The 14159-nt window shown below is 32.8% G+C and overlaps 1 protein-coding gene across 1 annotated transcript in view; it reads right to left on the reverse strand.

The window, feature by feature from the left end:
* The window catches only part of LOC145254725 (enhancer of mRNA-decapping protein 4-like), a 101364-nt gene that overhangs the window by 23429 nt on the left and 63776 nt on the right, over positions 1 to 14159 (reverse strand). The window contains exon 19 of the mRNA XM_080113453.1: positions 2429 to 2509. Coding sequence (XP_079969579.1) covers positions 2429 to 2509 — 81 coding nt within the window. The remainder of the gene's footprint in view (positions 1 to 2428; positions 2510 to 14159) is intronic.

Genomic DNA, 14159 nt, shown 5'->3' on the forward strand with positions numbered 1-14159 from the left:
CTAAATCAAAACGTAGATTCCATGAACACAGCTTCTTTCTTAGAACAGCACGCCAGTGGAACTCTGTTCCATCTGCCTGTTTCCCACCTGACTACAACTTGGATGTCTTACAATCCAACTTAAACAAATTCCTGATGAACCGCCCCCTTAAGTAGACACTTTATGAAATCTCAACACTAATGTACAACGTACTGTACATGCAATAACCCTTATCCCTGAGTGGCTTCCGGGCCTCGATAAGTGGTGACCTCCTTGTAAAAAAAAAAAAAAAAAAAAAACATTAGTGTGCACACAAAATTTGGAAAACACTGACATTTTTTCCCCCACATAAAAAATAAATTGCAAATAAACAAAAGTAGCAACTGGACTTAAAAAAAAAAAACTTGACACAAAAGAAAGAACTGTACATTTATAAAGCATAAGGTAAATTTTATGTTTTTGAATTTTTGAGATGAGGATTGAGAATTTGTATTATTTGAACTACTGTTTTCATCTTGAATGTTATTTTCACAATGTTTCGACCAATGTAACTGCCGACCTTCTTCAGGTGTATCTTATTGAACATGGAATCTTTCTACTACATTTGAGAATCTGCATGGAATTTCAATATGCAGAATATAATTGGAATTACTTAAGATTTCAACCTGGTCATGGCTGACAGAATGAGAAAATGCTACCTCCATAGATTAAATAAAGGGTTCCATTAGAAATTCTGTGCAAATTTGACAAGATACACCCGAAAATGTCGGAGGTTACATCGGGAAAGACATTATGAGAATATCACTTAGGATGAAAACAGTAGTCCAAATTAGATGAAGTCAAATTTTGTTTACACCAAAATTTCATGAAAACAAAACCAAAAATTAACGAGATATCACAATTAGAAATTGAAAGGAGCTTCATTATATTTATCTGCTTTCACACTTGAAACTAGTTGGGTCGTAGTATATATTAGTAATTCCAGGTTAATATTTTCCAGAGGTAAAGCAACCAATGAAATTTTAACGAGGTTCATACAAGAGTGTTCAATACCGAAGAAGGGCAAGACATACTTTTTATTAGATTTACACAAGCATTAATATGTCGCTACACATTCATGAGTAGCGACATATTAATGCTTGTGTAAAACAAATAATACGTATATTTTTTTTTTATTCAATTTTCACCCCCAACAAGGCACAGTGCCACTTTGAAGCAGGGGGCTACTATCAGGAACTTAATTAGCAGGGTCATTATGAAGGGAGATGAGTAGAAAGCTGTTTGTTAACATTACACTTGAACTTCTGCATATCAGTGCAGTTGGGAAAGCAGAATCCCGGAAGGGAGTTCCAAAGACCCGCAGTTCTGGGGAAGAAACTATTGGAGTAAAAGGCTTTCTTGCACCTTGGGATCTCTACTGTAAAGGGATGAGACTTAGTAGCTTGTCGGGTTTGTCGGGGGTAGTTACGTCGGGGAGGTACAAGTGTTTGCAGTTCGTCAGAGCATTCACCATTAAAGTATTTGTAGAACAGGCAGAGGGATGCAACATCTCCTCGATGGGACAGAGGCTGAAGCCTAGATGACAGTTCAGGACCTATCAGGTTGGCGACTCTTTTGAACCCTGTCCAGGAGCGAGAGACAAGCAGCATATGCACCAGCCCAGATGTGACAACAGTACTCCATATATGGGAGAATGGTGGCCTTATAGAGGTATAGGATACTGTCAGGCGTAAGTAGTTTTCTAGCACAGTAGAGGGAACCAACCTTCCTTGCCTCAGCCTTGGCAATGCTCTCAATGTATCTATTAAAATAATATATATTATTACTTTAGTAGAGGTTACCTGGCATTACCTGGGTATTTATTACATTGAATATAAATTTATTGATATATTAGCAGATGTTTCTCAGAACGCTTTACTTTCATTTTTGTTCACATTTTTTTCCTTTTTAGATCATATAATCATTTCAAGTTTTTTGAGTGTTTTTTTTTACTTTTGTTAATTCTTAAAATGATCAATAATAACCTGGGAGCTATTATCATCTGTTTTACAAGCTGGTATGTGTTACAGTAGGTACCAAATCAACAAGTAGGTCAATAAAGAAGAGTGCTGATTATTTGACAAATGCAGAGAGGGGGAAACTGGCTATGTAGTGTCAGTCTTGTGTGCAGCAAAGGAGAAAAGAAAGTGAATTTTAATGAATCTTGAAATAAGATTTTTGAAAATTTGTTTTTAGTTTACAACATTGCATGATTGATTTCAAAAAATATTTAATCAATAGTTTAACAAAATATATTTAATTAATATTTAATAGTTTTAAAAAAATAACTAAAATAATTTAATAATGATAATTATTGGAATTACTCATCTGCCAGAGAAACACACACATCATTCGTGAAGTGGTTTCATTTTTTTTTTTTTTTATAAGAGCATATAAATAAAGTACTAACCGGAATGGCGGTTCTCCTTGTGTTTTTGAATAATGATCGTTTTTATTTCTTGGCGTATTTACTTTGGCCGCTTTCCCTAGACTAAAACATAAGTAAAAAAGGAAAAAAAAATCTTTTAAGTTTTTTTTAAAGTCAATCAGTCGATTTCAAACAATAGAGAGAAAACATTTGCTAAAATACATTTCAAAAGATTTATTTTAAGTGATTTTAAAAATAAAAAAAAATAAAAAAATAAATAAATAAAAACTATAACAAAAATAGGAAATGGTTAATCAGCAGAAGAAAAATACAAGTGAAATTAGTAGAAAGATAATGGGGAGGAGGAGGTTTAATAAGGTACACAAAGGCCATCTGAAATAGGATTGTTAATCAAGGTGTGGCAATAATTGGGAAGAAAACGCAGACATAGAGGTCGATATATTTAGAGTTAGTTACAGTTTTAGGGGTGGCAGTGAATTTTGCAACATATGAACAGTTTGGATTTTGCGGCAATCGAGAACAGTTTCCAGTCTAGGACAGTTGAACACAGGTTGTGGCTCGGAACAGATCAAGATAGGCTGATATCAACTGATGAACACGGCCTCGACAGAAAACTAAGATGTGGACAATAGCATTTAGAAGGTCGATATTGGCACACATACACAAAGTACAATTGATATAAACAAAATGTCTTGTGTTTTTTTACTTTTTTTGTACTTGCGAACTCATGTTTGCCTCCTCGGTAGTTATCAGCATGTGAGAAACGACAACACAGCCTGAACAAGAAGAGAAGAAAACGACAGTACACACAACAGCGGCCAGATTGTTGGTTGGTTGTTTTTGTTTTACAGCATATCAACCTTTTTCAGGTTATTTAATGCCGAATCTAGTTATTTTGAGGAACGATTTTTAATGGAGTATATTTTTTTTTTAGGTCAGATTCTATGTAACCCATAGTTTGGACCCTAACAGGTACTACCACTCCGGGTCAGAGTGGACCTGGGAGCAATGGCAATTAAAAGGTGGCTCCACACTCCCCAAGGCCCGCAAGGTGAGGCTTCACCATCGGATATAGTTTTAGTTCATATCCAGGACCAGTGAGATTATTGATTGTCAAAGGATGTAACATGCAGTTGCACACCAGTCTCTGATCACCGTTTGATCTGGAAGACTAGAAATGTTATCACACAATCTTTTGAATAGCTTAACCCTTATTTTGCGCCCGTCACCCATTCCTTCTAGACTTTGTGATTATTAATCTCGTGTTTTTGGTTTCTGATGCTATAATCGTGAATGGCTGGATCATGTCACCAACTCTGCAGCTGATCTCAAGAGTGACCAACATTAACGCATGATGCGGTCAACTGAACTGGAACCGGCTCAACCAACTCCGGATGAATGGCACAAGTCAAGTCACTGTGTCTGTACAGCTCTGGCACCCACATCTTTAGTTATCCACCGATACACTTGGACCATTCAAGAGACTGGGTGAATGAAATTGTCATTAGGAAAAAAATATTACTTTTCAATACAAGAAAATTTCTAAACTTCCACTATATAATAAAGAGCTAGGTGTATTTGTGCGTGTACCTATGAGAGACAGAGAGAGTAAAATACAAATTTAAAACTGTAATAATATATTTTACATGAATTTATTGTTTGACAGGATATTTAAATAAGATATATTGAAATTTTCTTAATCCGCAGAGTTTCAAAGAAATGTGTCTTCTCATCAGAAGAAAGATATGAGCAAATGACCATTAGAGTGAAGCTATATATTTGCTGGTACTGGTATTAATTGGAACAGCATTATATGAAAGCTAGTCATAACTGAAAAAAGAAAAAAATTTTGTGCAAAGAGTTTATAAAATGGGTGAAAAAAATTTTGTGCAAAGAGTTTATAAAATGGGTGAAAAAAATTTTGTGCAAAGAGTTTATAAAATGGGTGAAAAAAATTTTGTGCAAAGAGTTTATAAAATGGGTGAAAAAAATTTTTTTAATAAAAGGATAAATTAAAAGTCAAGGATTAAAAAACCAGATGAAAAGATATGGAGAGGTAAATTATGATACAAAAATAGGAGACAATGTTCCCATGAGAAGAATCCGGAAATATACTGTTGATGCATGGACTCAAATTAAAATCCAAAAAGCATATAGTAATCCAAAATGTTTGTAATAATCCAAATATGTGTAATTCAGGTTTGTAAGCAGTAGAGGAATAAAGAGAAATTAAATCCACTATATTACAAATGTATATATATATATATATATATATATAAATATATATATATATATATATAACCCATCCTGTCACATGAGCTAATGAATACAAAAGTGTCCAATGAATAAGTGAAACAAATTCAAATCACCACCCGTTAACTTTCTTTTTATCATTCTGTTTTCTATACAAGTATGTTTTTCTTTTCTCCTTTATTATCTTCAGCAAATATTTTGTATGTTTTTTAATAAAACCAAACGTTTACTATTAAATATTTATCTCTATTTGAAAAGGGTTTATTCTGAGTAAAGGATGATACAACAAAACATTTACTATTTTAAATATTAATCTCTATTAGGAACAAGATAACTATGAATCTTGCCATGAGATTTTCACCAACATTTGTCTTGTTCAGCCTTTTAGAAGCTACGAAGTCCTGATGAAGCCACCCATAATTGAACAAGTGATTTACTGTATGTCCAATGAACCAGAAATGTATCAACACTTTATATACATTTCAAAGGTCTCGGACAAAACTGCAAATATTCATTAGCATAAAATTAGAAAATAAAAACTTTCTACAGAGATACTTGGTCATCGGCTTTTAATAAGGGTTAAGTTTTGGTAGATTTTATTTAGAAAAAAAAAACAAGAGGAGAGAAAAAAAAAATACATGGATACAAATAGACTCCCAAAACTGAACTCTGTGAAAATTGTTATGCGTTTAAATTAACAGCATTCACAGATTTTATATTAAATGAACCAGAAATGTATCAACACTTATATACACTTCAAAGGTCTCGGACAAAACTTCAAGCATTCATTAGTGTGGAGAAAGTAAAAAAATTTAACTATTCTAGAAAGATAATTTTTATAGTTTTTATTAAAAAAAATAATAATAATGAGAGGAAAATTTGCTCTTGTTCAGCCTTTTAGAAGCTCCAGAGTTCTGATGAAGCCACCCATAATTGAACAAGTGATTTACTGTATGTCCAATGAACCAGAAATGTATCAACACTTATATACACTTCAAAGGTTTGGGACAAAACTGCAAACATTCATTAGCATCAAATTAGAAAAAAGCTAACATATTTTCAATTGTTCGATGAATAAGCGAAAGGAATTCAGACTACCACCCATCCATTTTTTTTTTTTTTATCATTGTTTTCTACTTTCTATTCTATAAGTATATATTTCTTCTTTTTTTTTTTTATTTATCTTTATCTTCAGCTAACATTTCTGATGCTTTTTATTGATATAACAAAATATTTATTATTATTAGATATTAATATGCCACTCGGCATTGCCATCATAAAATATGCATGAATATTATATTTTAATTAATGCAGATTTCTTATTATAAACCAAAGTATCATAGGTATTAAACATAACGTTAATTCCTTTTGAAAAAAATGAAATAAATTAAAACAAAAAGAAACTGAAATATGTGCATGTGAGAATTATGTTTTTTCTAAACAGTTCACTTCTTGTACGTAATAAAAAATATCAAAACCTAAAAACAGCGAGTCAAGTACGATGACCATTAGATCAGCTTGACAAAATTTTTTTTTTTAATTTTTTTTCGAACCTATTTATTCTTAACAAAAGGAAGCTGTCAGGTTTCATGACTGCACATGCACATTAATCATGAAACAGTTGACAACCAGATAAAAATCCGATGATCCCCACATACTAATTCTTCAATTTGTCCCCTTAGCAGTTCTTTTTTCTGGATGAAAACTATTTAAAAAGTGTTCCACGTGTCTGAATACCCTATATATCAAATTTCAAATCTGTAGATCAAAAATTAGTTGACTATGTAAGCTGAGAAGTATCCTCTCACACACACCCTCACTTTTATAGATATATAGATTAATCTGTTTGAAAAGTGTTTTTTTTTCTTTTTACATAGGCATCACCACATATCAAGGCCTTGAGGCCACTCGAGGATAAGGGTTAAAGAGTGTACAGTAGGAATTGGACAATATAATAGTTGTTAGTAAAGGAAATTTGGTAAATTTGTTAACTTATACTGAACGGTTCATCAAAAACTTGTTTACGTTACACTTGAAGACAACCATATTGTAATCAGCTGGAAAGCAGGAAAACAGAAGACAATTCCATAGGCGTGCAGTTCTAATAAAGAAGCTTTGCTCATGGAATCTACGTTTAGGTTTAGGCACAGATAAAGAGTGGGGGGAATTATTGATAATGATTTCTGCTAGACGGGTGTTTCTTGTGAAAGTTTGGATAGAAAAGGGTGATATAAGCAAAACATTTACTACAATAGAACCCCAGGATATTGTGGTCCTAGGATAAGTTTTTTCGGGTTACGATGTGGAATACAATGTTTTTTTGGCCCTGGTTACGGTATTTGCCCTGCCTTACGGTGTTATTTATAATGTTATGTGTATTATATAGTGTATTGTATTTTGTTACTCATTTTTAATGCCGTATCCAGGGTTCTACTGTATTTTAAATATTATCTCTATTAGAAACAACATAACTGTTTATGAGATTTTCACCAAAATTTGTCTTGTTCAGCCTTTTAGAAGCTCCAGAGTTCTGATGAAGCCACCCATAATTGAACAAGTGATTTACTGTATGTCCAATGAACCAGAAATGTATCAACACTTATATACACTTCAAAGGTTTCGGACAAAACTTCAAACATTCATTAAGCATCAAATTAGAAATTTCCAATTGATTATGAACTTTTAATAAGGATTATTTTTGACAGCGTTAGTGTTAAAATGTTTTTGACTAAGGATGGGGGTATGACTCCAATGATTTTGATTATCATTTTTATAACCACAGTTATAATAATTAATCAATCAGAAGCTTCAAATGTTATTATAAAATATGTGAATTTTGGATTCAATCAGTTGGCCGTCAGCCTCTGTCTCAAAACAACTCAGGACTGGATTGATTCTTCACTGCCATCTTTGTTATTAGGAATTACTTAACACTTAAAATTGTGACTGCACTGATTCTTTGCCAATTTGATTTACTGCCGCCATCTTTGTTCAACATAATGTCTCAACACTTAAGATTTAGAAAAACTATTTTATTTCTAGTTGTAAATATCATTATTACTCAAGATGAGAAAAGTAGTCTGAAGAATCCAAATAATACTAGCATGTAAAACAGTCCGAGCATGCGGGGTCCCCCGCCACAAATGAAAAATTTACTTTCACCGTGACTAATGGTTGCGCAAAATTTCAAAAAAGTTCAAGGCATGGATATTGAGAAGAGTGCAAAGAAATTAACTGACAAACGATTTGGGCCAATTTTACCCATATAATGCCCCCTACATGATCAACCAGAGTAGTCCCAGAAAATCTGTTCTGGCAAAAATTTACTTTCACCATCACTAATGTTTGTGCAAAATTTTTTTTTAAATCCAAGGCATTGAGAAAAATGCAGACAAGCAAACGAATGAACAGATGAACGGGAGTGAATTATTAGGTCTAATCCCCCCTTGGTCAGGGGACCAACAGATGTTAAACCAAAAACCACAAACTGATGAATCTCTGTTAGAAACAAAATAACTACGAATCCTACCATGAGATTTTCACCAACATTTGTCTTGTTCAGCCTTTTAGAAGCTACAAAGTCCTGATGAAGCCACCCATAATTGAACAAGTGATTTACTGTATGTCCAATGAACCAGAAATGTATCAACACTTATATACATTTCAAAGGTCTCGGACAAAACTGCAAATATTCATTAGCATTAAATTAGCAAAAAAAAAAAAAAACTTTCTACAGAAATACTTGGTCATCGGCTTTTAATAGGGGTTAAGTTTTGGTAGATTTTATTTAGAAAAAAAAAAAACAAGAAAAGAGAAAAAAATACATGGATACAAATAGACTCCCAAAACTGAACTATGTGAAAATTGTTATGCGTTTAAATTAACAGCATTCACAGATTTTATATAAACTTTTAAAAGAATCTGACAGTTTATCAATATTTATTCTGTATCAGAAAAAAAGCAAACAAAATGGGCTCCCTCTAACATGTTAGAAAATTATTCACACCCGACACTATCCTATATCTCTACAAAGCCACCATCCACTCTTGCATTTAATATTGTCGCCACTTCTGAGCTAGTGCATCTACCACTAGTCTCTCTCTCCTCAACAGGGTCCAAAAAAAAAAAAAAAAAAAAAAAAAAGTTTACAATCTAATAGTTCCCGCACTATAAGCCAAGTTACAACTCCTGTCCCATCATCGCAATGCTGTATTCCTCTGTCTGTTTTACAAATACTTTAATAGAATGTGCTCTGATAAACTCATAGCACTTGGGCTCCCTTAACACACACACACACTCTCGACAAGCAGCAAAATCCCATCCCTTCATTGTTGAAGTCCTCAGATGCCAGAAAGTCATCCTAGTCTAATAGTTTCTTCCCTTGCACTGCTAGACTTTGGAATTCCCTCTGTTTCTTGCTTCTCAAACTATAGAAACTTACAGAAGTGTAAATGTAACGTGAACAGACATCTCCCTATAGAAGTGATAAAAAAAAAAAAAAAAATGATATAAGCATGTTTAGTGCTTCATTATTAGAGTGAAATTCAAAGATCGAAACATTGAATTTCAAATAAAACCAATGTTATCTACTCAATTACACGTTGCAGAAATAACATTTTCAAAAATGTAATGTATAAAAAAACGATAAAGTAGAAAATTAATTATCAATTTAAATAGTTTTCAAAAATTAGCGAAAATTGAGTTTTGCTAAATTGGCTTAAGATTTTCAAAGTTTTCAGAAAATAATTACTTTCCTTGATATAATTCGAACTCTCCTTTTTCTTTTTTTTAGCAAAATTCAATTTTCGCTACTTGTCTTCGGAAACTATTTTCAATAGTAATTTTCTACCGTATCCCCTTCCGTAATTTTTTTTCTATCATTTATCAAGGCCTGAAGGCCACTCAAGGATAAGGGTTAATGAATATAAGGTGGTAGTGTAGTAATCGTTAATGGTGTAAATTGAGTAGAATTTGATTATTCATGGGGACGGCTCAACAAGAATTTGTTAACATGTTATATTCAACCGGGAAGCAGGCCAGCAAAATAGATAGGTAGTTCTGGGAAAGAAGCTTTGTTCATGGAAGCTACGATTAAATTTAGGCACAGTTAGAGTGGGGAAAATCACATATAGTGGTTGTAGCTAGTCAAGTGTTTTTAGTGAAAGTTTGGCAAGGGAGAATGATAGATTGGAGTTCAGTCGAGCAGCTGCCATGAAAATAATGATAGAGCAGAGACAGGCTTGCAACGTCTCTTCTGTGGAGAAAGAAGTTGTAAGGAAGAGAAAAGGGCATCCCATATTTTTTGGGATATGTTCATTACTGTAACATAACAATCAAGCAGATATCATTGGTTTTACTTGAAATTCAATATTTCTAGTTTTGAATTTCACTCTAATAATGAACAAGCAACACATGTTTACTATTTTAAACATTAATCTCTTATAAGGATAGAGTTGAAAGAAAAAAGGATAACGACCCGAGTCAAGAAAGGCTGGAAAGTCAATTTCTAAAAGTTTCCAATGCTAACAGACATTAAATACAATGATATGATGAATGTCACTTAGAGACAAAGTCGTCATGAGATTATCACCAAAATTTATCTTTTTCGGCTTTTTTTTTTATAGAATTTCATGGCACTTCCATATTATAATAACAAAGAAATATTGAATTTCAAGTGAAACAAATGGGGCCTATGTAATTGTCATGTCGCAAATAGTAACATATCCAAAGGTTATGAAAAGCGAGAAAGCAGAAAAATTAAAAAACAATAAGGTAGAAAATGAAAAGAGAAATTTGTGCATTGAAGCGAAATCATTGTTATACTTACTAAAAAGAGATGAGTTGACAGGGGAGATAATGAAGTTATGTTGCTTACATCTTGTACTGAATGTAATTCAAAATGTTGAACAAATTTTATTCTTCATCTAAACTTGATCAAAATTTGTTTTTCATTAATAATTATTTTTCCTACTTTATCGTTTTCCATAATTTTTGGATATGTTACTATTTACAACCTAACAATTACGTAGGTACCATTTGCTTTACTTGAAATTCAGTACTTTTTTTTTCCTTATTATAATATAGAAGCAGGAATCAAGAGGCCTAAACATAATATAGAAGCATCAATTTCATTGTGACATTCATCATAAAAACCAAGTTAAGATTTAGCAGCAAAGAACAAAATAAAAAAAAAACTTTCTTAAAATAAAACAAAAAAGCTTTGAACATTTTAAAATAAACAATTTTGTATATTTTTGTTTAAAAACAAACAGCAAATTATTTTAAGGAAATCACTCGAAACAAGGCATGAAGCCACTTAATGTAAGGAGCTAACAAGAACAAAAGATGATTATCGCAAAAACAGGAAGTGTTTGTTAATCGTAGTCTTGAAAAGAACAAAGTAGAAAAAAAACAGTAGGAAGAGAGTTCCACAACCTTCAGTCCTTGGAAAGAAGCTACTGAAATAAGAAGCTGTATTACAGGGAGCTATTAAAACAGCGAATTGATAGAGACCACTAGACCAACAAGTCAAACAAGCTGGAACAAAGGAAGCAGAGAATAGCTCAGACAATTCTGAGGAACACATGCCATAATAGTATTTATAGAAAAGACTACAACTAGCAACATCACGTCCGTATGAAAGAGGTTGCAGTGAAGAAGAAAGGGTAGAGCCAATCAAATTACAAATAAGTTTCTGTAATTTATCAAGAACTTTCAAATGAAACAGATTCACCAGCCAAAACAATACCCCATACATGATCTGATAGTAGATTTGAAGAGATCGATAATAGCTTCAGGTGTGACAACATGTTTAGAGCAATAGACAAAACTGGAGAGACCCTACTTTATGAGAAGCAGAAAGAGCGATCAATTTTAGAGAGACCCTACTTTATTAGAAGCAGAAAGAGCGATCAATTTTAGAGAGAACCTACTTTATGAGAAGCAGAGAGAGCAATGGATTTAATATATAAACTCCAAAAAAGATTTGACGAGAAAGAAAGACCAAGAAGTTTCAGAGTCAATTTCAGATCAAGAATAGAGCTTTCCATAAGAATCTCAGGAAGAAAAGGGACATGCCTGCAATTGAAAGACAATAGCAGAGTCTTAACAAGATTAAACGAAACAAACCATTTTTTACCCCAATCCAGAACTGAACCTAGATCAACTTCTAGATCAGCTGTATATTTCAACTGATCCGAGGAAGATAGGCGAAAAGCAATACCAGTACAGAGGGTAGTGTCATCAGCATAAACGTTAATTTTCTGAATAACATTCTCTGGAATGTCAATTAAACATTTTCTAAACTGCATCAAGTGTTTGTTTATTCTGAAAAAAGGGTGATATAAGCAAAATAACATTTACTATTTTAAATATTAATCTCTATTAGAAACAAAATAACTATTAATACTGTTGAGATTTTCACTAAAATTTGTCTTGTTCAGCCTTTTAGAAGCTACAGAGTTCTGATTAAGCCACCCATAGTCGAACAAGTGATTTACTGTATGTCCAATGAACCAAAAATGTATCAAAACTTATATACACTTCCAAGAAGCAATACCATTAGAGAAGGTAGTGTCATCAGCATAAATGTTAATTTGTGTTGTACCTAGAATAGAAACCCGAGGAACACCGGCATTGATAGGAAAAGAAAATGCAGATACTCCATCCAAAGTTACTCGGAAGCTTCGATCAGAAAAAGATCTAATAATATTAAGAACTTTACCACCAATACCATAACCTCAAAGTTTATATAGAAGATCAGAATGTCACATTGTTGAACATCTTCAAAATGCCAAGTGCAATGACCCTATCCTCTCATAAATTATTTCTTAAACCAACAGATCTGTTCAGTTACAGCAGTTAATAGATCAGATGTTGAACGAAAACCATGAAAGCCATACTGAACATCACTAAAGAGGTCCAGACGTTTTCAGAAAATGAAAAAGCTTGCCGTTGACCAACCTCGCAAAAACTTTGCTAATAACAGAGAGAAGACTAACAAAACAATATTTAGTTGGGTCAGACCGATCATCTGCATTTTTAAATATAGGTACAACCGGACTCCTAACAAGAAAGGAAACTGGACAGAAACAAATAGAGACAAAATTAGTTATGAGACTGCATATATCTGCCTGACAACGTAAAGATAAACTAAACTGTTACCTGGGTTTAACTTCTCCATACAGTATAAAGCATTCTCAAGTTACACAGAAACGTATAATTCAGAAAGTATTTATTTGATCATACCGAGATTTTGCATGGAGTTTACGGTTATCAAAATCAGATCCATAAATCAAATTTTGAAACCTTTTCAAGGCCAATGTTATACGATGTTGAATTTCATTAGCTCCAAAAGAAAAGGGAGATATTAAAAAGGAAAAGGGGGATATTAACGAGTGAAGCATGAATGGTCTCCCATGAGTGCACAGTGAATGAGGCATAAAAATAATGACTAAGTTCAGCATTTGTTCCCCCCCCCTCACCATTTAGCCCCAAAAATCTCCAGGGGACATCAAATCTTGGTGAAAATGAACAAATGGTGCAGTTTTAGGCCTTAACATATGTAAATTTGAGTTCTGCACCATGCAAAAAAAAAGAAATGACTAAGTCCATCATTTGCCCCCACTCCCATTTAGCCCCAAAAGTCCCCAAGGCCTTAACATATTTAAATTTGAGTTCAGCACCATGCAAAACTGCTAAATAGATATACACAGAAAATTTTGGACAAATATGGTAAAATAGTCCCAAAAATGGAGTGTTTTTATTAGCCCTAAAAGAGCCCCTGGGGCACACCCAAGAGTTATCGCAAAGTATAGACAAACAAAATTATATAGAAATCAGTTAGTTACAACTTTTCAGAAAATTTTATAAAAATCCAAGGCATCAATTTTTTTTAATAAGCACAAAAGTGTCAATTTTAGCCATTTTAACCCGAAAGGCACCCTTAGAAGGGGAAACCAAAGTTTTCCCAGAAAATCTGTTCTGTGACTTTTTTACTCATATCGTGTTTAATGTTTGTGCAAAATTTTTAAAAATTGTAAGGGGTAGTTATTGAGAAAAGTGCGGACAGACAAACAGATAAACGGATAAGGGTGAATTTACAGGTCTATCCACGTTTTGTTGGGGGACCAAAAAGGAAAGTGGACAATAAAAAGAAAGGGGGAAACAGTAAAGGTGATAAAGAAAAAAAAATAATAGGAAAATATAAAAAGGGGGTAAAATATAAAAAGGGGAGTATAAAACAAAGATGGTGAATAATAGAATTAAAAAAGGAGGAAAAATAAAATAAATTATATATTCCACTGAAACAATTTGTTATGTACTTTTAATAAGGATTAATTCATTATAAATTTTATTCCGAAAAGTAAAAAAAAAAAAAATAAGAGAAAAAGAAAAATTCGTTGGGTCTTTTCTTTCTTAGATATTCTTCCATTTTTCTGAAACGCATCAAGTGTTTGTTTATTCTAAGAAAAGGGATATAAGCAAAACATTTACTATT

This window comes from Euprymna scolopes, chromosome 30, assembly GCF_053919585.1.
Source record: "Euprymna scolopes isolate OS-2025 chromosome 30, ASM5391958v1, whole genome shotgun sequence".
Classification (NCBI taxonomy): domain Eukaryota; kingdom Metazoa; phylum Mollusca; class Cephalopoda; order Sepiida; family Sepiolidae; genus Euprymna; species Euprymna scolopes.